General features: G+C 44.0%; 1 protein-coding gene and 1 long non-coding RNA gene across 3 annotated transcripts in view; both read right to left on the bottom strand.

Moving 5' to 3' along the window:
- The window catches only part of LOC126948014 (uncharacterized), a 198,653-nt gene that overhangs the window by 7,594 nt on the left and 166,850 nt on the right, over positions 1–24,209 (bottom strand). The window contains exon 2 of the long non-coding RNA XR_007723311.1: positions 16,096–16,174. This is a non-coding gene — a long non-coding RNA (uncharacterized LOC126948014). The remainder of the gene's footprint in view (positions 1–16,095; positions 16,175–24,209) is intronic.
- Positions 19,859–24,209, bottom strand: part of PAK2 (p21 (RAC1) activated kinase 2) — a 93,839-nt gene continuing 89,488 nt past the window's right edge. Inside the window, exons 14-16 of one of the 2 annotated variants that reach the window (XR_007723274.1) lie at positions 23,818–23,955; positions 22,739–22,994; positions 19,859–21,005 (exon numbers count right to left, since the gene is read on the bottom strand). Coding sequence is in view for 1 of the 2 variants with exons in the window: in XM_050779178.1 (XP_050635135.1) it covers positions 22,908–22,994; positions 23,818–23,955 (225 nt within the window). In the remaining variant the exon portion in view is untranslated. Of the gene's footprint in view, positions 22,995–23,817; positions 23,956–24,209 lie in introns of both variants that reach the window. The other variant, XM_050779178.1, reaches the window with a different exon arrangement.

The following is a 24,209-nucleotide window of genomic DNA, read 5'->3' as shown; positions in this document are numbered from 1 at the left end:
GGAGGCGGAGCTTGCAGTGAGCCGAGATCGCGCCACTGCACTCCAGCCTGGGCGACAGAGCGAGACTCCGTCTCAAAAAAAAAAAAAAAAAAAAAAAAAAAAAAAAAAAAAAAAAAAAAAAAAAAAAAACCCTGCACTTTGGGAGGCAGAGGCAGGAGGATCCCCTGAGGTCAGGAGTTCGAGACCAGCCTGGCCAACATGGTAAACCCCATCTCTACTAAAAATAGAAAAATTAGCTGGGCGTGGTGGTGTGTGCCTGTAATCCCAGCTACTCACAAGGCTGAGGCAGAATTCCTTGAGCCCAGGAATTCAAGGCCAGCCTGGGCTACATAGAGATACTTTATCTTAGAAAAAAAAAAAAAAGAGAGAGAGAGAGAGAGACCATAAAACAAAACAAAATATGCCATAAGACCATTTTGTACAACACCCTGAAAAATTATTATTATTATTATTTTGAGACGGAGTCTTGCTCTGTCACCCAGGCTGGAGTGCAGTGGTGCGATCTCGGCTCACTGCAACCTCTGCCTCCCAGGTTCAAGCGATTTTCCTGTCTCAGCCCCCCGAGTAGCTGAGATTACAGGTGCTCGCCACCACGCCCGGCTAATTTTTGTATTGTTAGTAGAGACGGGGTTTCACCATGTTGGTCAGGCTGGTCTCTAACTCCTGACCTCGTGATCTGCCCGCCTTGGCCTCCCAAAGTGCTGGGATTACAGCATGAGCCACCGCACCCGGCCTGAAAAATTATTTTCTTAGTGACATGATTCAGCTCAAATGTAGCCCTATATGTCACAATTATACATGCTTTTTTCCTGTTCTCATGTATAAGCCTATCTTTCATAAAACTGCTATTTTTGAAAGTAAAATAAAAAATACAATTTAACTATTTAATGCGTAACCCGTTTGCTTTTACTGCACAAATATTGGATCCAATCCTGCATTAAGCTTGAGATAAGCACACACTGATTTCATTTGCCACTGAAATAAGATTGTTTCCGTTTTTTCTCCTGATGTCTGTTAAACAAGAGAAAGTTTGCTCATAGGAAGCTAAAATTCTAACAAAATGTGCACTTCTTTCCTAAGAATGGCAGGGTATGCTTCCTTCACAGATATCCAGAACTATGAAGACCAGAAAATGTCCTTCATCTAGTTATACACTTCTGTTTGTTCCTGCCCAAGTCATCTTATATCCATAGCTGCAGAATTACATTAAAAGCGCCCATTGCCGAATGCCTAGCTCATGGATCATGCTCGGCACTGCTCCTGTCATTTCCCTCAAATTATCTGGCTCTGAACTTTTTTTTTTTTTCAAGATGGAGTCTTGCCCTGTTGCCCAAGCTGAAGTGTAGTGACGCCATCTTGGCTCACTGCAACCTCTGCCTTGGGTTCAGGTGATTCTTCTGCCTCAGCCTCCCAAGTAGCTGGGATTACAGGCACCCCCACCATCATGCCCACCTGATATTTGTATTTTTAGTAGAGATGGGTTTTGCCCATGTTGGCCAGGCTGGTCTCAAACTCCTGGCCTCAAGTGATCTACCCACCTCAACCTCCCAAAATGCTGAGATTATAGGCGTGAGCCACTGCGCCCAGCCACCAGCATTTTTTTTTTCTTTTTTTGAGACGGAGTCTCACTCTGTCACCAGGCTGGAGTGCAATGGCATGATCTCGGCTCACTGCAACCTCCACATTCCGGGTTCAAGTGATCCTTCTGCCTCAGCCTCCTGAGTAGCTGGGACTACAGGCGACTGCCACCACGCCCAGCTGATTTTTGTATTTTTAGTAGAGACGGGGTTTCACCATGTTGGCCAGGATGGGCTTGATCTCTTGACCTCATGATCTGCCAGCCTCGGTCTCCTGAAGTGCTGGGATTACAGGCATAAGCCACCACACCCGGCCAACCAACTTTTGTTAAACTTTTTTTTTTCTTCCTTTATACACAAACATCCCCTTTGCCTTATCCACTTTGGGTTGGTAACCCACTCTTGCGTTACCTACTCAGCCCCAGTATGGCACTTCCTGGAGACATTGCTTCCCATGCTGCCCCCTTGGTTGCAGGTACCACAACCCCATGAGCAAACAACTGTTAATACTGCCCAAGTTCCTCGCCCAGCTCCTGGAATTCAGTTTCTGCCCAGTCCTCAGTTCTCAGCATCTGAGACCATCTCCCCAAAGCCCTCAAGCATGAAAATAACTCATCAGATTGACCCAGCCCGTCACTGGTAGAGGTACCTTAATGTGAAAGTCCCAGAAAATTAAGGTGAACATCTTAAACACCTCCCAGAGGCCTAATGTCACTATACCGAACCCCTGGGATTCAGGATGAGCTGAGAACATCAGAGTCTCTTTCTGAAAAACTTAATAATACTAAATGCAATATGGTATCCTGGATTGGATCCTTGAACAGAAAAATGACATTAGTGGAAAAGCTGCTGAAATTTGAACAAAGTCTATAGTTTTGTTAATATTATTGTACCAACTTTTTGGTTTTGACAAATGTTCCATGGTTATAGTAAGATGCTAATATTAGGAGAAGCTATGTGAAGGGTAGATGAGGTCACCCTGTGCTATCTTTGTAACTTCCGTAAATCTAAAATTATCTTAAAATATTCACAGCCAGGTGAGGTGGCTCACGCCTGTAATCCCAGCACTTTAGGAAGTTGAGGTGCACAGATCACCTGAGGTTAGGAGTTAGAGACCAGCCTGGCCAACATGGCGAAACCCTGTCTCTACTAAAAATACAAAAATTAGCCGAGCATGGTGGTGCGTGCCTGTAATCCCAGCTACTCGGGAGGCTGAGGCAGGAGAATTGCTTGAACCCGGGAGGTGGAGGTTGCAGTGGGCTGAGATCTCGCCACTGCACTCCAGCCTGGGCAACAACAGCAAAACTCAAAAAAACAAAAATAAATAAAATTATTTAAAAATAAAGTTTAAAATAATAATGAATATGTTTTGAGAGATTTCTATTTACAGACACTGTGCTAAGCACCTTAAGTGAATGAACGGAGGCTTAACAGGGAAAAGAAAGAGAAAAAACAGCTCTCCTCTAGGGAGAGAGGACTTCCCAGAGGAACAGTCTGGCCAGCAGCAGATGCCGGATTTTATAGTCTGACTTGAGGTGGTGGTGTCTGATTTACATAGGGCTCACAGATTGGTTCCATCAGGTGTGATCCTTCCTGTACACGTGGTGGCAGAGAAAGGAAGAGGGAGCCGCCATCTTGAATGTGATTGGCACAACTGACAGCATCTGTGTCTGCAGCTTGATTTTATAGGCAGCTCTGTGTCAGAAAGAAAAATAATTTGGGGCTGCTTTTCATCCAAAGGAGAATCCTACCGAAGACTTCCATACCCTCACTATCTGCCTAAGTAATTTCTTCTTAACTCCTGTATCATTCCCGCTTCTGGAGTGGTAACCCTGACTGTTGTTAGGGGGTGCTGGATAAACTGTTGTTAGGGGGTGTCCAGCTACTTCTTGCTGAAAAGGGGCATTGTGTGGGGAGCAGCCGCCAAGGCTGCTCCTGGGACCGATCTAAGGGTCCTCAGAAGAAACGCGTGTTCATGGGTGGTTCTGTCTGCAGCAGCATTTGGAATCTGATTGCTGTCAGCCATTCTGACGGGTTCTAACACTGGTTTCCCTCCACCAGATGTTGCCGAAACATTAATATAAAAGTAACATTCCTTTATAAACGTAACATTCCTGCCGGACGCGGTGGCTCAAGCCTGTAATCCCAGCACTTTGGGAGGCCGAGACGGGCGGATCACGAGGTCAGGAGATCGAGACCATCCTGGCTAATACGGTGAAACCCCGTCTCTACTAAAAAATACAAAAAACTAGCCGGGCGAGGTGGCGGGCGCTTGTAGTCCCAGCTACTCGGGAGGCTGAGGCAGGAGAATGGCGTAAACCCGGGAGGCGGAGCTTGCAGTGAGCTGAGATCCGGCCACTGCACTCCAGCCTGGGCCACAGAGCGAGACTCCATCTCGGGAAAAAAAAAAAAAAAGTAACATTCCTTTTTTTTTTTTTTTTTTTTTTTTTTTTTTGAGATGGAGTCTTGCTCTGTCACCCAGGCTGGAGTGCAGTGGCGCCATCTCGGCTCACTGCAACCTCCACCTCCCAGGTTCAAGCAATTCTCCTGCCTCAGCCTCCCAAGTAGCTGGGATTACAGGCATGTGCCACCATGCCCAGGTAATTTTTTATTGTTAGTAGAGACCAGATTTCACCATGCTGACCAGGCTGGTCTCAAAATCCTGACCTCAAGTGATCTGCCCACCTTGGCCTCCCAAAGTGCTGGAGTTACAGGCATGAGCCACTGTGCCTGGCCAAAAAATAAAAATACAAATAAATAACAAAATAGAAGTAACATTCCTTTTAGGGTAAGTGGCATTGGATTTGGGTGGCTAGGGTAACTTTAGTGTTAACTTTGGCTAAATCTTTACCACAATTATGAATCCCTTCATGACTTCTGCAGACCGTCTAAGACATGCTTAAACTTTCCAACTTGTGTTGAACATCCTTTTTTTTCAACAACCAGGCCCGGTGTAGTGGCTCACATCTGTAATCCTTGCACTTTGGGAGGCTGAGGTGGGTCTATCACTTGAGGTCAGGAGTTTGAAACCAGCCTGGCCAACACAGTGAAACCCTGTATCTACCAAAAATACAAAAATTAGCTGGAAATTGCTTGAACCCAGGAGGCAGAGGTTGCAGTGAACTGAGATTGTGCCACTGCACTACAGCCTGGGCAACAGAGCAAGACTCTGTCTTGAGAAAAAAAAAAAAAAGGCCAGGCACAGTGGCTCACACCTGCAATTCCAGCACTTTGGGAGGCTGAGGTGGGTGGATCAGCTGAGGTCAGAAGTTTGAGACCAGCCTGACCAACATGGAGAAACCCTGTCTCTTACTAAAAATACAAAATTAGCCAGCATATTGGCACATGCCTGTAATCCCAGCTATTTGGGCTCAAGTGATCCTTGAGGAGGCTGAGGCAGGAGAATTGCTTGAACCTGGGAGGCAGATGTTGCGGTGAGCCAAGATGGTACCATTGCACTTCAGCCTGGGCAACAAGAGCAAAACACCGTCTCAAAAAAAAAAAAAGAAAAAAGAAAAAAGAAAGAAAGAAAGAAAATTCACTCATTAGGGTAGCCAGTGTCTAGTCAGAACAGTTACACACTACACATTAGAGGCAGCTACTACTGGCAATTTTTTTTTTTTTAAAGAGATAGGGTCTTGCTCTCTTGTTCCAGACTGGAGTGCAGTACTACAAGCATTTCTATTATCTATATCTCAATCAACACCTGAGGCTCAGTTAACAAGCAGAGTGATTATCAGAAATAGATGTTCTGGCTGGGTGTGGGGGTTCATACCTGTAATTCCAACACTTGGGGAGGCCGAGGCGGGAGGATCACTTGAGCCTAGGAGTTCGAGATCAGCCTGAAACCACTATTGCAAAATTGTAACTGAGACAGTGAAAGAGATTTGACCTAACTAACTCCATCTTGCTTCTAACCTCCAGACTGTCCCTGTTCATTCCTGAGTGCAGGCTGAACTAACTTTGGGAGGAACTTATAGTTTACAACAAATATGGTAACAGCCCTTTCCCAAAACAAACCTCCTTCTTGCCTGGGTACTAGACTGCCTTTGTAGGACAAACAAATTGGCCACAGGATTAGAAATCATGGTTTAGGAGTCATGCAGCTGGAGGCTACAAGATTCTGACCCTCCCTAAACTGCTCCTAAGGTCAGTGCTTGAGATATTTTGCAGACCCTGCCCTTGATGGGTCAGCTGGCACCACCCGGATGGATAAACTGGCTCATCTGATCTTGTGGCCCCGACCCAGGAACTGACTCAGCGCAAGAGGACAGCTCCAATTTCCCATGATTGCGTCTCCAGCCCAACCAATCAACAGTCTCTCACTGGCCTTCTCCCACCCACCAAATTATCCTTAAAAACTCTCGATTTCTGAATGCTTGGAGACTGATTTGAATAATAAACTCCAGTCTCCTGCACAGCCGGCTCTGCGTGAATTCCTCTTTCTCTACTGCAATTCGCCTGTCGTGATGTATCGTCTCTGTCTAGGCAGCGGGCAAGGTGAACCCATTGTGCAGTTATAAGCCTGGGCAACATCGTGAGACCCCCGTCCATACACAAAATAATAATAAAAAAATTTAGCCAGCCGTAGTGGCAAGCATCTCTGGTCCCAGTTACTCAGGAAGCTTAACTGGAAGGATTGACTGAGCCCAGAAGGTCAAAGCTATAGTGAGCCATGATCACACCACTGCCCTCCAGCCTGGGCAGCAGAGCTAGACCCTGTCTCAATAAATGAATGAATGAATGAATGAATGAATGAATGAATGAATGAATGAAAAAATAAATGGTTGTTTCTTTATGAACTTAGTTGCTTGTTAATCAGTAATGAGGTCATAAATGGGCTCTCATCAGTGAAATGAAAGTTATTCAGGATCTTTCCATTGGCTAAAGTTATTTGAGAGATTCCTGCTGCCTTTGCATAAGCAAGGTGTAAGAATCTAGTGAGGCCAGCAACTTGACCCCTTAGGAATGGCCCTCAAGGCTCCATCCTTAAATAATCCTGTGACCAGCCACTAGTTAAGAGGATGTCTGGTTACATGATGCCATCTTGCAGGGTAACAGAATCCTGGCCCCTGGCATGTTTCCCTCTCCGCCTCGAGTGAACTTTTCATGCCAGGTTGTAGACAAGTGAAATTTTCATGCAAGGTCGTGGACAGAGCATTTGGGACAGACAGCATGGATCATAGTGAGCTACAGGACAGGCTGAACAAACGCTTTTGCAGATAAATGTTTGCTTAAATTAGCTTTTAGGTGTGTGGCAAGATTTGGTCTGAGACTTGCGTTCATTATGATCTGGCAGTGGGGTTGTCAGAAGTTAGTTAACCCTCACACCTCAAACTGCATAGGTAGCTGACTTTGCGGAAAGAACCTAAGCATGGCTGGGCGAGGTGGCTCACACCTGTCATCCTAGCACTTTAGAAGGCTGAGGCTGTGGATCACTTGAGGCCAGGAGTTCAAGACCAGCCTGGGTCACATGGTGAAACCCATCTACAAAACACACAGATTAGCCGGGTGTGGTGGCTGGGAGTCCCGGAGTCCCTTCTTGAGAGGCTGAGGTGGTAGGATCACTTGAGCCTGGGAGGTGGAGTCTGCAGTGAGCTGAGATCGTACCGCTGCACTCCAGCCTGAGCGACAGTGTGAAACCCTGTCTCAAAAAAAAAAAGAAAAAAAAGAAAAACAAAAGCAAAAAAACAACCAAAAATGAGGCATGATCAAAACCTTGTTTAGGTTCATTTGCAACAATCTGCAAACCATGTTTTTCTTTATCCCTTTGTCAGAGGTGTTTGAACCAGAGTGACTCCATCTTGAATAAGGGCTGGGTAAATAAGGCTTTTGCCTGGAGGTCAGCACAAGATACAGGTCATAAAGACCCTGCTGATAAAACAGGATGTGTCAGGAAGCCAGCCAAAGCCCACCAAAACCAAGATGGCAATGAAGTGACCTCTGGTGGTCCTCACTGCTCATTATATGCTAATCACAATGCATTCGCTGCTAACGGACACTCCCGCCAGCACAATGAGTTTACAAACGACATGGCAACGTCAGGAAATTACACTATATGGTCTAAAAAGGGGAGGAATCCTCACTTCCGGGAATTGCTCACCCCTTTCCTGGAAAACTCATGAACAATCCACCCCTTGTTTAGCAGATGGTCAAGAAAGAACTGTAAGTATATTCAGTCAAGCAGCCCAAGCTCCTGCTGCCTATGGAGTAGCCAGGCTTTATTCCTTTCTTTACTTTCTTTTTTTTTTTTGAGACGGAGTTTTGCTTTTGTGGCCCAGGCAGGAGGAGTTCAGTGGCGCGATCTCGGCTCACTGCAACCTCCGCCTCCCGGGTTCAAGCGATTCTCCTGCCTCAGCCTCCTGAGTAGCTGGGATTACAGGTGCACACCACCACACCTGGCTAATTTTATATTTTTAGTAGAGACGGGGTTTCACCATGTTGGCTAGGCTGGTCTTGAACTCCTGACCTCAGATGATCCGCCTGCCTCAGCCTCCCAAAGTGCTAGGATTACAGGCGTGAACCACTGTGCCTGGATTTCTCCTATATATATATATATATATATATTTACACACACACACACACACATATATTTTTAGATGGAGTCTCACTCTATCATCAGGCTGGAGTGCAGTGGCGCGATCTTGGCTCACCGCAACCTCCGCCTCCCCGGTTCAAACAATTCTCCTGCCTCAGCCTCCCGAATAGCTGGGATTATAGGCATGACCATTTCTAGGTACTTTGTATTTCTGATCTGTTATAAATAGTAGATTTTTAAGACTACATGTTCTGTTTGTTGCTAGTGCTTAACAATGTAATTGACTCTTGCACACTGATTTTGTATACAGCAAACTTGCTAAATTTTAATAGTTTATATCAACCTTATCTGAAAATAATGAGATTTTATCTTGCTTTCCAATTTTTTTTTCCTGAGACCGAGTCTCACTCTGTTGTCCAGGCTGGAGTGCAGTGGTGCGATCTCAGCTCACTGCAACCTCCACCTCCCAGGTTCAAGTGATTCTCCTTCCTCAGTCTCCCGAGTAGCTGGGATTACAGGCAACCATCACCACGCCCAGGTAATTTTGTATTTTTAGTAGAGACAGGGTTTCACTATGTTGCCAGGCTGATCTCAAACTCCTGACCTCAGGTGATCTGCCTGCCTTGGCCTCCCAAAAGGGCTGGGATTACAGCCATGAGTCACTGTGCCCAGTCATCGCTTTGAAATTTTTTTCTCTTTTTTTTTTGAGACGGAGTTTCACTCTTGTTGCCCAGGCTGGAGTGCAATGGTGCGATCTCAGCTCACCACAACCTCAGCCTCCCGGGTTCAAGCGATTCTCCTGCCTCAGTCTCTTGAGTAGCTGGAACTACAGACATGCGCCACCATGCCCAGCTAATTTTGTATTTTTATTTATTTATTTATTTATTTATTTTTTTTTTTTGAGATGGAGTCTCACGCTGTTGCCCAGGCTGGAGTGCAGTGGCGCGATCTCGGCTCACTGCAAGCTCCGCCTCCCAGGTTCCCGCCATTCTCCTGCCTCAGCCTCCTGAGTAGCTGGGACTACAGGCGCCCGCCACCGCGCCCCGCTAATTTTTTTTTGTATTTTTAGTAGAGACGGGGTTTCACTGTGGTCTCGATCTCCTGACCTTGTGATCCGCCCGCCTCGGCCTCCCAAAGTGCTGGGATTACAGGCTTGAGCCACCGCGCCCGGCCTAATTTTGTATTTTTAGTAGAGACGGGGTTTCACCATGTTGGTCAGGCTGATCTCGAACTCCCGACCTCTGGTGATCCGCTCACCTCGGCCTCCCAAAGTGCTGGGATTACAGGCGTGAGCCCCCGTGCCCAGGCATCCAATTCTTGTATTTTCTTTTTTTTTTTTTTTTTTTTTTTTTTTTTTGAGACGGAGTCTTGCTCTATAGCCCGGGCTGGAGTGCAGTGGCCGGATCTCAGCTCACTGCAAGCTCCGCCTCCCGGGTTTGCGCCATTCTCCTGCCTCAGCCTCCTGAGTAGCTGGGACTACAGGCGTCCGCCACCTCGCCCGGCTAGTTTTTTGTATTTTTAGTAGAGACGGGGTTTCGCCGTGTTAGCCAGGATGGTCTCGATCTCCTGACCTCGTGATCCGCCCGTCTCGGCCTCCCAAAGTGCTGGGATTACAGGCTTGAGCCACCGCGCCCGGCCTTTTTTTTTTTTTTGAGACGGAGTCTTGCTGTGTCACCCAGGCTGGAGTGCAATGGCCAGATCTCGGCTCACTGCAAGCTCCGCCTCCCGGGTTCACACCATTCTCCTGCCTCAGCCTCCCGAGTAGCTGGGACTACAGGCGCCCGCCACCTCACCCGGCTAGTTTTTTTTTTTGTATTTTTTATTAGAGACGGGGTTTCACCGTGTTAGCCAGGGTGGTCTCGATCTCCTGACCTCGTGATCCGCCCGTCTCGGCCTCCCAAAGTGCTGGGATTACAGGCTTGAGCCACCGCGCCCGGCCTCTTTTCTTTTACTTACTGCACAAACTAGGATCTTCAATTTCACATTTAAATTAAAGTGGTGATAATGGGCCGGGCACTGTGGCTCATGCCTGTAATCCCAGCACTTTGGGAGGCCAAGGCAGGCAGATCACATGAGGTCAGGAGTTCAAGACCAGCCTGGCCAACATGGTGAAGCCTGTCTCTACTACGAATACAAAAATTAGCTGAACGTGAAGGTGCTTGCCTGGAAGCCCAGCTACTCGGGAGGCTGAGGCAGGAGAATCCCTTGATCCCAGGAAGTGGAGGCTGCAGTGAGCTGAGATTGTGCCACTGCCCTCCAGCCTGGGTGACAGAGCAAGACTCCATCTCAAAAAACAAACCAAAAAATCACCAGGACGTGGTGGCGTGTGCTGTAATCCTGAGGCGGGAGGTGGAGGTTGCAGTGAGCCGAGAACGCGCCACTGCCATCTAGCCTGGGTGACAAAGAGTAAGACTCCATCTCAAAAAAAAAAAAAAAAAAAAAAAGATTCGTGATAATGGGCATGATTCTGGTCTTACTCTGGTACTCAAAGAAATGGTTTCAATGCTTCACTTCTGAGCATGATTTCTTGTTGCAGGATTTGGGAGGTACATTTTATTGGGTTAAAGTTCACTCCTGGCTGGCACAGTGGCTTCACTGTAATCCCAGCACTTTGGGAGGCCAAGGCGGGTGGATCACCTGAGGTCAGGAGTTCAAGACCAGCCTGGCCAACACGGTGAAACACCGTCTCTACTAAATATACAAAAATTAGCTGGGTGTGGTGGTGCATGCCTGTAATCCCCACTACTCGGAAGGCTGAGGCAGAAGAATTATTTGAACCTGGGAGGCGAAGGTTGCAGTGAGCCAAGATCGCGCCACTGCACTCCAGCCTGGGCGACAGAGCAAGACTCCATCTTAAAAAAAAAAAAAGTTCACTCCTAATTTGCTAAAATGTATATTTTTAAATCATGAATTGATATTGAATTTTACTTTTTTTTTTCTTTTTTTTTTTTTTTTTTTTGAGACAGAGTGTTGCTCTTTTTGCCCAGGCTGGAGTGCAATGTAGAAGTCTTAGGTCACTGCAACCTCCGCCTCCCAGGTTCAAACGATTCTCCTGCCTCAGCTTCCTGAGTAGCTGGGATTACAGGTACATGCCACCATGCCCGGCTGATTTTTGTATTTTTAGTAGATACAGGGTTTTACCATGTTGGCCAGGCTGGTCTCGAATGCCTTACCTCAGGTGATCCACTCACTTCGGCCTCCTAAAGTGCTGGGAGTATAGGCGTGAGCCACCAAGCTGGGCCAATGCTTTTTTTTTTTTTTTTTTTTTTTTTAAAGAGACAGTCTCACTGTGTCATGCAGGCTGGAGTGCAGTGGTGCACTGCAACCTTGGACTCCTGGGCTCAAGCCATTCTCCTAGCTCAGCCTCCAGAGTAGCCAGGACTCTAGGTGTGCTACCATACCTGGCTAATGTTTTTTTATTAGGTTTTTTAGAGATAGGGTCTCACTATGTTGCCCAGGCTGGTCTTGAACATGGCCTCAAATGATTCTCATGCATTGTCCTCTCAGAGTACTGGGATAACAGGTGTGAACCACTGGGCCCAGCCACTCTCTTAAATCTGTTGAAATGCCCAGATAATCTACTAATACTGTAAACTATCTTGATTTTTACATGCATAACCCTACTTGATTAGGATGCACTATCTCTTTTATACATTGCTAGATTTGGTTTGCTAGTAATATATTTAATAATTGCACATTTGTATTTATAAGATTATCATATATATATATATATATATATATATTTTTTTTTTTTTTTTTTTTTTTTTTGGGGGGGAAACAGAGTTTTGCCCAGGCTGGAGTGCAATGGCGCGATCTTGGCTCACTGCAACCTCCACCTCCTGGGTCAAAGTGATTCTCCTGCCTCAGCCTCCTGAGTAGCTGGGATTATAGGCGCCCACCACCACGCCGAGCTAGAGACGGGGTTTCACCGTGTTGGCCAGGCTGGCCTTAAACTCCTGACTTCAGGTGACCCACCTGCCTCAGCCTCCCCAAGTGCTGGGATTATAAGTGTGAGCCACCATGCCTGGCCTATCCTGTAATTTTCTTCTTCTTCAATTATTTTGGTATCATGGCTATGCCATCCTCATAATAGAATTTGGGGAATGTTTTCTATATCCTCAGATACTTTGTGCAGGATTGGAATTTTTTCTTTGAATATTCGTAGAACTCACTGGTAAAACGGCCTGGGTGTTTGCTCTAAATTTCATCCAGGGAATGCGGAAGAACTACCCTGTAAGACGGGTTAGAACAGAGGGAAACAAAAGTCAATTTTCTGCGATTGCTCCCTTCAAGAACTGCTTGGTCTACAAAACTGACCAATATCTAGATATAATGTATAGAGAAAGGTCTGAAAAGATGGAAACTAGCAAGCTTTCCTTTGGAACGGGGACTTGGACTGGGACTGAAGGGCCTTTCTTTTGTTTGAATGGCTGAAATTTTATAGATAAGAATGTATTTCTCTATTATGTAGTTGTTTTTTTTTTTAAAGAATAAGAATTATCATAGGGAGCCAGGCTCTCTGGAGCACCAGCAAGTGTACATTCTCTCCCTATAAGAATGTAGCTTTGCTGATACCAACTTTGACTCGAGAACCAAAAGATCTCCATGTTTCTTAACAGTCAGACTGCTTGTTACATCGAATAATGTTATATTTGAGTTCTTCCAGAACGGCGACATAAACCCGAGGATAGCAGGGCAATGGCAAGAACTGGGCTTTCACCTCTGGCAGGCTCCATCTTTGAGAATGACAGTGGCAGCAGCACCCCCTAGAGGATGCTCAGGGGCCAGGAACACCCACAAAGGGCTATTTTGCTCAGGGTCACCTAGGCTCTTGCTAAACTAAATCAATCAACTGCTTAATCACGAATTTATAGCAGATACTTGTGGTCTCCTCCCAACGATGGATCACTAAACTTGCCACATTGCCGATTACATTTAAATTGCATTTATGACCTATAAGCAATTACGTTTCTTCAAAACTAGCTCTCTAGCTGAGATGAGGCCTAGAGAGTTGAAAAGTTTCCAGTTCCTTAACCCAGAAGAGCTAAAATTCTACCTGGATAACACTGGAAAAGTTAATTGCTCTAGGCCTTTTTCTCATATCTAAAAGTGAACACCCCCATCAATCATGTAGTATCAAAGTCAACAGATGGGGAAGTGCCCTGTAGAAATAGTAGGGGAAGAGCTACAAAAGATTCCAATAGAGCAATTTTCACACTCAAGCTATGGTGGTCAGTTATATACTATTTCCATCCCTCCTTCTTTACCAACAAGTCTGATTTTATCTGGAGAAGCACTCTTCCCTAGACTCTCTTGCAGCTATGGGGTGCCAAATGAGTTCTGGCCAATGGGACAGAAGTTGAGGGTTTCTGGGAAAACTTGTGTTCTCTTGCTGTAAGTACTACTCCCTTCTGCTCTCCACGTTGCCTTTTGCCATCTCTCTTTTTCCTGCCTGACACCTGGACAAGAGGTTGGAGGTGCACCAGCCATCTAGTATCTATGTTGCAACAGGCATAAGGATACAGGCCTACATGCTAAGAATGGTAGAGTGAATACGTGGAGAGTCCAAGTGCTGGCGGGGCTGCTGGACTCCCCGGTTGTCCTAGGACAACCCCAGACTGACAAACACTGAACTTCTTGTTACATTAATTAAAGGTACTAACACTTTGGAACCTGTGGTTTACAAACTTATTTCTAATAAATACATAAAACAATTCTTGGCTGGGTATGGTCGTTCACACCTGTAATCCTAGCACTTTGGGAGGCCGAGGCGGGAGGATCACTTGAGTTCAGGAGTTTGAGAACAGCCTGGGCAACACAGTGAGACCTTGTCTCTATTTAAAACAACAACAACAAACAAAAACTTCAAAAATCAATTCTTGATTTAAATTTTTTTCTTTGCAATCTCTCTTCAGGAAAGTGATTATCCAAACTGTAATGCACAGTGTCACATTACCAGCTATGCAATACTGTAAAATATACAATTTCTCACTGTGTGACCAAATAGGGATGTACTGGGGGCCTTCTTTGTGTAAAGCTGTGGAACAGCTGGGTGTGGTGGCTCACGCCTGTAATCCCAGTAGTTTGGGAGGCTGAGGCAGGTGGATCACTTGAGGTCAGGAGTTCAAGACCAGCCTGGCCAACATGGTTAAACCCTGCCTCTACTTAAAATACAAAAATTAGCTGGGCTGTAACGGCACCTGCCTGTAGTCCCAATCACACGGAGGCTGAGGCAGGATAATCGCTCGAATCCAGGAGGCGGAGATTGCAGCGAGCCGAGATTGAGACTGTGCCACTGCACTCCAGCCTGGATGACAGAGGGAGATCCTGTTAGAAAAAAAAAAAAAAAAAAAAAAAGCTGTGTAATATTTGCAGAATAATTTCCATAATGCATACATTTTTAAAATACGAGAGGTGGGAGAAAAGTGCAAATAGCTCTGTGCGGCATTCCGTTACTTCTGCACCTGCTCCGGTAATTCCATAGAGGGGAAAAAAATAATGATAGGAGATTACATTTATCAAATGTTTACTTCGTGCTGGACATCATTCTAAATATTTTATTTGGAATTAATGAATTTAACCCTGAAAACCCCCTAGGATGTGGGCCCTTGTATTATCACTCAAAACAGACGCAGAAACAAGCCCAGCAACTCACAGTAACCGTTTTCGTGCACATCCTACCAGAGCAGTGCTGCTAGTAACTTCCAAAAGCATAACCAGTCCTCCCTCTAGCAGCAAATCTCAAAATTAAACAGTTCCATGTAAAAGAAACTCACAAGTTCAAACACGACTATAAGATGAAACTAAGTAAAAATAAGCTTTCATACAGTTCTGTGTCTTGCGGTGCTTAGTGACTGGATGGGGAATGTGCAGCAAGAAGCTCTCATTTACTCACACCTGTGATAACACCTTGGCCAGGTGTGCTTTGTCATAAAAAAAAAAAAAAAAAAAAAAAAAAAAAAACACCACCACAGAAACAGGACAGAGCAGGCGCATAACGGAACACAGTTTATCCACAGTAAAACATGCCGGGCTGAAGGGAAGTGGAAAAGTATTTGCTGACAATGCAGGTTACATGAAAGTAGCTCATCCATATATCCAACAGTCCAAGGCCTAAGGTCATTTTCAATGACACCACAGTCTCATGGCACGTTCCAACAGATCTACAGATGAACAAATGAGATGGTCAAACGTTTAAACACTTCTGTAGCACCAAGAGCGTGAACAAAACAGTGACAATGTCTATAGTAAAAACTCAAATGATTAAGATTTTTAGTTTACCGAAAAACAGCTCAACAAAGTTACTAGCAGCAGATCGTAACGTGTACTACAATGTAAGGAATACCCAATGTGACTGAGATGTCTTCTAGTTTCAATCCTGAAGCTCCCTAAAGACTTTACTGACAATATATTAAAGCAATCAGAGTTGGGTTGTACTGCTAGATATTCCTTAATTTTATGGCCTGGATCAATTAGGTTTTGAAAATTGTACACTTCTATTATTTTATTTTTGAGACGGAGTCTTGCTCTGTTACCCAGGCTGGAGTGCAATGGTATGATCTCGGCTCACTGCAACCTCTGCCTCCTGGGGTCAAGCGATTCTCCTGCCTCAGTCTCCCGAGTAGCTGGGATTACAGGCATGTGCCACCATGCCTGGCTAATTTTGTATTTTTAGTTGAGATGGGGTTTCGTTGGCCAGGTTGGTCTTAAAACTCCTGCCCTCAGGTGATCCACCCACCTTGGCCTCCCAAAGTGCTGGGATTACAGGCGTGAGCCACTGTGCCCGGCCCTACACTTCTATTTTAAATATGTAAGTCTCTTTTCTTTTCTTTTTTTTTTTTTTTTTTTGAGACGGAGTCGCCTGTCGCCCAGGCTGGAGGGCAGTGGCCGGATCTCAGCTCACTGCAAGCTCCGCCTCCCGGGTTTACGCCATTCTCCTGCCTCAGCCTCCCGAGTAGCTGGGACTACAGGCGCCGCCACCTCGCCCGGCCAGTTTTTTGTATTTTTTAGTAGAGACGGGGTTTCACCGGGTTAGCCAGGATGGTCTCGATCTCCTGACCTTGTGATCCACCCGTCTCGGCCTCCCAAAGTGCTGGGATTACAGGCTTGAGCCACCGCGCCCGGCTTTTTTTTTTTTTTTTTTTTTTTTGAGACTGAGTCTGGCTCTGTCGCCCAGGCTGGAGTGCAGTGGCCGGATCTCAGCTCACTGCAAGCTCCGCCTCCCGGGTTCACGCCATTCTCCTGCCTCAGCCTCCCGAGTAGCTGGGACTACAGGCGCCTATGAAGTAGTTTCTTAAGAAATAAAGGAAAACAGTTTTTTGGCAATGCGCTGATGATGCTGTGCTGTATATACCTACAGGTCTAAGAAAGAAAAACAGAAATGGATGGCATTGTCACTCTATCTGGATTGTTAAAAAAAAAAAAAAAAAAAAAAGGCAGCACTACTAGGGTGAGACGTTTTCATCTGCTACAGAGCACAAACTGGGACGGGTGCAAGGAGGTAACGCAATGGTCATCTTTTAACAAATGTACCAGAGATGATATATCCACCAGTGTCATTCCTTTCAAGATCATCAGTCTCTCTTTTTTTTTTTTTTTTTTTTTTGAGACGGAGTCTCGCTCTGACGCCCAGGCTGGAGTGCAGTGGCGCGATCTCGGCTCACTGCAAGCTCCGCCTCCCGGGTTCACGCCATTCTCCTGCCTCAGCCTCCCGAGTAGCTGGGACTACAGGCGCCCGCCACCTCACCCGGCTAGTTTTTTGTATTTTTAGTAGAGACGGGGTTTCACCGTGGTCTCGATCTCCTGACCTTGTGATCCGCCCGCCTCGGCCTCCCAAAGTGCTGGGATTACAGGCGTGAGCCACCGCGCCCGGCCAGATCATCAGTCTCTTGATGTAACTTACAAGTTTATATAAATGCTGTCATTTTCTGAACAAATTGTTTCCCAGAAATGCAGCATTTTTAGTTTTTTTCCCTAACCCCAAACTAAGATGTATGGGTAAAACAGTTATAATCAGGATTACTGAGACTATAAAATTATCTTTATAGAGATATAGGCAATTATCAACTCTTTTTTTGTGAGACAGGGGTCTTGCTCTGTTGCCCAGGCTGGAGTACAGTGGCATGATCTTGGCTCACTGCAACCTCTGCCTCCCAGACTCAAGCCATCCTCCCATCAAGCCCTAGAAATAGAGCTTCTGAAATTAACCAGACTTTTAAAAGTTTTCTTAGGCAATGCTTTGAGCATTTGCTATTAGTTCAAAGAAATATGTTAGAACAAGACAAAACAGCCACACAGTGTAACAAATACATTTTAAAGTCATTGCCTCCACCTCTCACCCAGGATAAAAATATGTATACTTTTTTTTTTTTTTTTTTTTTTTGAGACAAGAGTCTTGCTCTGTCACCCAGGCTGGAGTGCAATGGCATGATCCTGGCTCACTGCAACTTCACCTCCCGGATTCAAACAGTTCTCGTGCCTCAGCCTCAGTAGCTGGGACTATAGACATGCGCCACAATAACTGGCTGATTTTTTGTATTTTAGTAGAGACGGGGTTTCATCATGTTGTCCAGGCTGGTCTCCAACTCCTGAGCTCAGGCAGTCTGCCCGCCTCAGCCTCCCAGTGCCAGGATTACAGGTGTGAGCCACCGCGCCTGGCCTTATTTTATGCTTTTTTTTTTTTTAGACGGAGTCTTGCTTTGTCGCCAGGTTGGAGTGCAGTGGCACCATCCCCACTCACCACAACCTCCGTTTCCCGGGTTCAAGCAATCCTCATGCCTCAGCCTCCAGAGTAGCTAGGATGACAGACACACGCCACTACTGCTGGGCTAATTTTTGTGTTTTTTTTTTGTAGAGACAGGGTTTCACCATGTTGGCCAGGCTGATCTCAAACTCCTGACGTCTCGTGATCCACCCGCCTCGGCCTCCCAAAGTGCTGGGATTACAGGCGTGAGCCACTGCGCCCGGCCTATTTTATGCTTTTTGATAGCAAACCATTACTGTGGCTGTTCCCTATGTTAGGGTATCTAAGATCCCAAATTAATTCACATAATGAAGTGACGCCTTTTACCGCGTATTACACTCTTAAGGTTTCTTGGTTCATTTAACACAGAAATTCCGATCAGGTTTTTATTACTCCAGCCAAGTATGTGCTCAAATCAGAACTGTTTCCCTGGGTCTGACAGAGAAACACTGTAAGAAAATTATTCTGAACTTGATTTAGAAGGGGAAACTTCCCCAACTACTCCGGAGGCTGAGGCAGGAGAATCACTTGAACCTGGGAGTCAGAGGCTGCAGTGAGCTGAGGTCGTGCCACTGCACTCCAGCCTGGGAGACAGAGTGAGACTTTGTCTCAAAAAAAAAAAAAGGAAAACTTCATGTTTACTGCCCACCCACACATTTCTAGAAACCTTCCTACTTTGGAGCTTTGTAATAAATTCAAAATGATGGCAAAACACCATTAAAAGGTTTAAAATATTTATCACTAAAAATACTAGAATGTTCTCTGAAAACCTATTAAAACATTTAAATATTCTTTTATGCTATTCTGATCAAAAGAAAGAGTAAGTTTAGGAAAGGTTAAAAATGCAAATTTTTTTAAAAAGTTTATTTCTAGCCCTGAAAGAACAAAATTATTGAACAAAGTCATAAAATACAGCAGTTAATGTCAATGTATAACAATTAAATAATTGAACGGGATTAAATTAAAAATAAAAGGCATTATAAAATTTGAAGACAACAGAAAAGACAAACTACTTTTACTTAATTCCACTTCTATCAAAACAAGGGAAAAAAAGCCAATGTGTTCCAACATTGAATTCCAAACATAACTGTTTCTCGTAATAAAGAATAGAGTGTGCTTGACAGAATCATCACCCATTCCTTTCTGCGTCTCTCGGCAGCACTCTAGAGGAGCGAATGGGAGACACTTCCATTCCTTCAAAGGCGGCCAGTGCCTGCTTCTTTCTAACTCCAACCTCACCCACCACAGCATCTTTGCCAGGAGCGAATGGGAGACACTTCCATTCCTTCAAAGGCGGCCAGTGCCGCTTCTTTCTAACTCCAACCTCACCCACCACAGCATCTTTGCCAGGAGCGAATGGGAGACACTTCCATTCCTTCAAAGGCGGCCAGTGCCTGCTTCTTTCTAACTCCAACCTCACCCACCACAGCATCTTTGCCAGAGTGTTCAATCAATGTGTTGGGGGAGAAAAAAGAAGGCGTGTATATATTTTTTCTTATATACACAACACTATCAAAAAACTGATTTTACCAGTTTCAATACCTACTGGGGGAGTGGAGACAGGAAGATAATCTGCTTTTTGTATTACAATGAAGTTCTACTATAAAAAAACCCCAAATGAGTATTAATCTGGATTTTAACTATAATCTGTAATATTTTGACACTGCCATTTTACTAGATGTGGATCTCAGTATATTTTAAAAGATTTAGACTCAAAAATTGATGCAAATTCTTTAAGCACTTTTTTTTTTTTAAATTTTAGCTACTACCTGATCAGATCTAAAATTATTCTGGCCAGAATACAGTATATACAAACATGTATTTAAGTGAGCCCTATAAAGAAATACTCATAGGTAGTTTAAAATTGCTTGTTAAAGGCACAGGCTCATTTACAATTGGTGGTTACTAGACTGTAAGCAGCTTAACATTTATATGTTAAAGGGAAGAGAATTAATACTATGTGCCAGGCACTCAATACATGAAGATAGAGTTGTATTAGCCTTGGTGTCTTATGCTGCACAATTACTCGTTTACTATTCTAGGTAGGATAAAATGTTCCATGTTTTATAGTTTCCCAGTTTTAACTGTCCCTAAAAGCAGCAGAAGAAAAAAGAAAAAGAGAAGATAACTTTAAGTCTAAAATAAAATAAATAAGTACTATAATAATACTGTCCTAATAACACAAGAGGACTATTAAGGTAACTTTTAGATTTAAATGAGAATTTTCATTCTAAAGTGATGACAAAAAGGGGGGATATAAAAGGCAATTATTTAAAAAACATGAGGCCAGGAGCAGTGGCTCACGCCTGTAATTGCAGCACTTTGGGAGGTCAAGGTGGGCAGACTGCCTGAGCTGAGGAGTTGGAGATCAGCCTGGACAACATGGTGAGACTCTGTCTCTACTAAAAATACAAAAAATTAGCTGGGTGTGGTGGCGTGCACCTGTGGTCTCAGCTACTCAGGAGGCTGAGGCACGAGAATTGCTTGAACCCAGGAAGCGGAGGTTGCAGTGAGCTGAGATCACACCACTGCACTCCAGCCTGGGTGACAGAGTGAGACTGTATCAAAAAATAAAAATAAAAAATAAAAATCATGAATCTTGATTCAGATATAATTTTTCTTTCAACAAGTTCTGAATGTTTTAATTTAAAATTAATCACAATTCTGTATTGCTTTTAAGATTTTGTTTAAAAATGACACATTTCAAAATTAACCAAAGTATATTTCTGTTAGAGGTTAGTTTATCCACGTAACTTAAGAATAAACCACAGTGTAGCTCCCTTAACCAAAGAGCCAGGTTTTAATGACTGAAGTCAGTTGCCAGCAATGGACGTGCAGGTAACTATCGAAGAAGCTGTAACTACAAATCCCAAACTGCTTCTATCAATGGAAAAGCCCTTTGTTGAGTCACAAGCCTGAAACGAGGCATTGGCACACAGTCAATGAGGATGGTCTTTGACTTAGGAGGGAAGTGCCTCTGAGGGCACGAGGATCACAGTCTTCTCATCTAGGTGGTTTTCTATTTCATTGGTAGCATCTTCTTTATCACAATCCATCCAGCTGTTTACACAGAAAGTTAAAATGTGGAACTCAGGTGGCACTGCAGCTTTCTGCCAGAAGTAAACCAGTTTCTGTAATTCAGTAATAGCTGTAGAAGGCCAATATATTCCAGAGAAAAATGAAATCAAGAATTATATTGAAAACAGAGACCATTAAGTGCTCTAAATATGTTTCATTAATTATTTTACTCATTTTTCTGAAAACCTTCTTGCCTAATCAATGAAAAAGTCACTTCTCTCCTTATAATTGTATCTTAACATAGATATAGCAGGAATAAAATAATGGAAATAAAACCCTTCTAGTTTCCCCAATGTATACTACAACAGCAAAATGATTTTTTATTCATGATTTATACTGCAGGATGGGAAGCAGGGGGGAAGTTCATGGGGGAAGGGGATGGTGGGAACAAAATGCCAGAACCAAACCACTGATACTTGAACAACACCTACTCCAAAAGCAAAACTACGAATAAAGGAGAAGGAGAGGAGAGGAAAGCAGAGAAGAGAGGAGAAAGGGAGGGGAGGGGAGAAAGGAGGGCACTCAAATAATTAATGCTACAGGTCTCAGACCTTTTAGAATCTTTAAAAGAAACAAATTATTGCTATCAACACGCACATTTCATTTTCCTTTCTCGTTTTTTATAATAGTCTCTACTTATTTGGAAAAAAAAAAAAAGTAACTCAACATCTCAAATGATCTATAAATTCACAAGAAATACTCTGTCACTCAAGTTCTCACAGACAATGCCACACTGATGATGACCCCGGGCAATGCGCCCACGGCCGATTTGCTATCAGCTGCTTCTCTGTAACACAAACATTCTCCTTCATGAGTATAATCTCTTCTCACTATATCAGAGCTCACCAAGGTCCACATCTCTCACTCTGCCTCTGCTAGTCCCAAATATTTTTCTCCTATAAGTGGAAAAAACCTAATTTTAAGTTCCGAAAATTCACTGGTTATTATGTTATTTGCCATGGGAGGGAGTATCTGTGAGGTGAGAGAGGATTAAGGAAAAACAAAAAGAACAAACCTAAATCTAAAATTGCAACATATACAGAAATTTATTTCCAAATTGAAGGGGGAAAGGAGAGAAGAGGAAGGTAGGGCACTAACCAAAGTCATAAAGTCCAGGTTGGAACAAGGAACAAATCACTTTGGTTCCTGGAGCCAAACCTGAAGGGGAAACAGGCAGAAGGGAAGACAAAATGGGAAGAAGTCTACAGTCAATGGGAATCTTTTTCTATCTCAATGATTTAGTTATAAATAGAGATTATTAGTCTTCTCTCTATACATGTAACAAATGCCAAACTTACTACCACGAAATTTCTAAAACTGACTTTTTCACATTTGTTAAAAAAGGTAAAAATCACACACTCTTCTTCCCTTCCTTCAGGTCAAGTTCTGAACTAAAATATTACATGTAACAACAGCTGGTCCTAACTTTTATACAAAGTGAAACTATATAGAGCTCCTTTGCCAACAGAAGGAGCTACATAATTTCTATTACACTTGCCTAGGCATGAGAAACTCAAAAGCAACTCAAAAGGAGCAAGTCCAGGGAAAGGAAAGCTATGAAGGAGAGAAAGACTAGCAGATAAACAAATACTCTGAAAAACTCCAATCTGCCATTCAAGTATTGGAAATACCCCAAAGGGGACAATGAATGGGATCTATTACAACAAAGTCAGCAAAGTAAAATGCAAATCTCACACATAATAAATGGCCCTGATAGGCTGTTTGCTGAAAAGACCTAAGGCTAGTGATTCAGTCCACAATTCCTTTTGGACCCTAAAGAAGGGGTTCATATAAAAGTCATACTTTTCTTTTTGCAATTTTCTCTTGGTTGTCTTCAGAGAATAGTCACTTGCTTCTTTCATTCAGGTTATGCAGACCATTTCTTTAAACCCCAAAAAGAGTAATAATTTTCATATACTAAAAGGCTTCTTGTAGAAAATGGAAAAAAGAATATGAGGCCACAGCAGTGATGTTAACGGTTACTCTTCATCGCTTCTTTAGCTGCCATGATCAGTGGTGTCAAGCTAGATAATGGTTTTGCCAGTTTCAAGAAAGGATGCTGCCAGAAAGAAGGGGAAAAATAAATGTGTAAGTGCTATTCATCAGGTTAGAAACAAAATAATTTTGTTCAATTAAGCCCCAAAGACTACTTGTCAATCATAATTTATTTAATAAACTAAACACATATTAACACCTTCATAAGACTAACATAATCAATGCATTACTTTCAGAGTTGAATGAAAGCAGAATCATTTCAGTTTGACAAATATACACAAATATACGCAAGCCAGCAATAAACAGGTCTGAGGACTGTAAACAGGTCCGAGGACCGACACTACACGCAGACTGTAAACAGGTCCGAGGACCGACACTAGGCGCAGACTGTAAACAGGTCTGAGGATTGATACTATGCACAAACTGCACACTGTGGTATTGTCAGAATTTTAATCCCAGCAGATGAACCCCCCTTTTTAATACTTTAAGTTCTAGGGTACATGTGCACAACGTGCAGGTTTGTTACATATGTATACATGTGCCATGTTGGTGTGCTGCACCCATTAACTCATCATTTACATTAGGTATTTCTCCTAATGCTATTCCTCCCCCCTCCCCCCTGCACCATGACAGGCCCCCGTGTGTGATGTTCCCCACCCTGTGTCCAACTCATTGCTCAACTCCCACTTATGAGAACATGCGGTGTTTCTTTTTCTGTTCCTGTGTTAGTTTGCTCAGAATGATAGGATGAAACCCTAAATTGCAGCAGCTGCCATACCGCTAGTGATCAATGAATAGTGAAATCTAATTATTAACCCTAGGAAAATTTTCTGTTGGTTACCAAAAGAGTCAACTATTCCCCCAAATGAAATCATTTTTAAATTTACCTGTAATAATTCTTTGGCTGAACCCCTTTTTTCCACATCCATTTCCAAACATCGATTTAAGAAATCTCGAAATATTGGGGAAAGTTTCTCTGGATTCTGAAGCTCTGGGGTTCCATTAGTTGCTATTAGGTACAAGGCCTAAAAATAGAAGAACATCTTTGATCCACTTAAGATAGCTCAGCACGGCCGGTCACGGTGGCTCACGCCTGTAATCCCAGCACTTTGGGAGGCTGAGGCAGGTGGATCACAAGGTCAGGAGATCGAGACCACCCTGGCTAATACGGTGAAACCCCGTCTCTACTAAAAATACAAAAAAATTAGCCGGGCGTGATGGCGGGCGCCTGTAGTCCCAGCTACTCGGGAGGCTGAGGCAGGAGAATGGCGTGAACCCA

The sequence above is a fragment of the Macaca thibetana genome, chromosome 2, assembly GCF_024542745.1.
Source record: "Macaca thibetana thibetana isolate TM-01 chromosome 2, ASM2454274v1, whole genome shotgun sequence".
NCBI classification, from domain to species: Eukaryota; Metazoa; Chordata; class Mammalia; order Primates; family Cercopithecidae; genus Macaca; species Macaca thibetana.
Note: the sequence above shows the minus strand (reverse complement) of the source record. Positions and strands in the feature narration are given on the sequence as shown.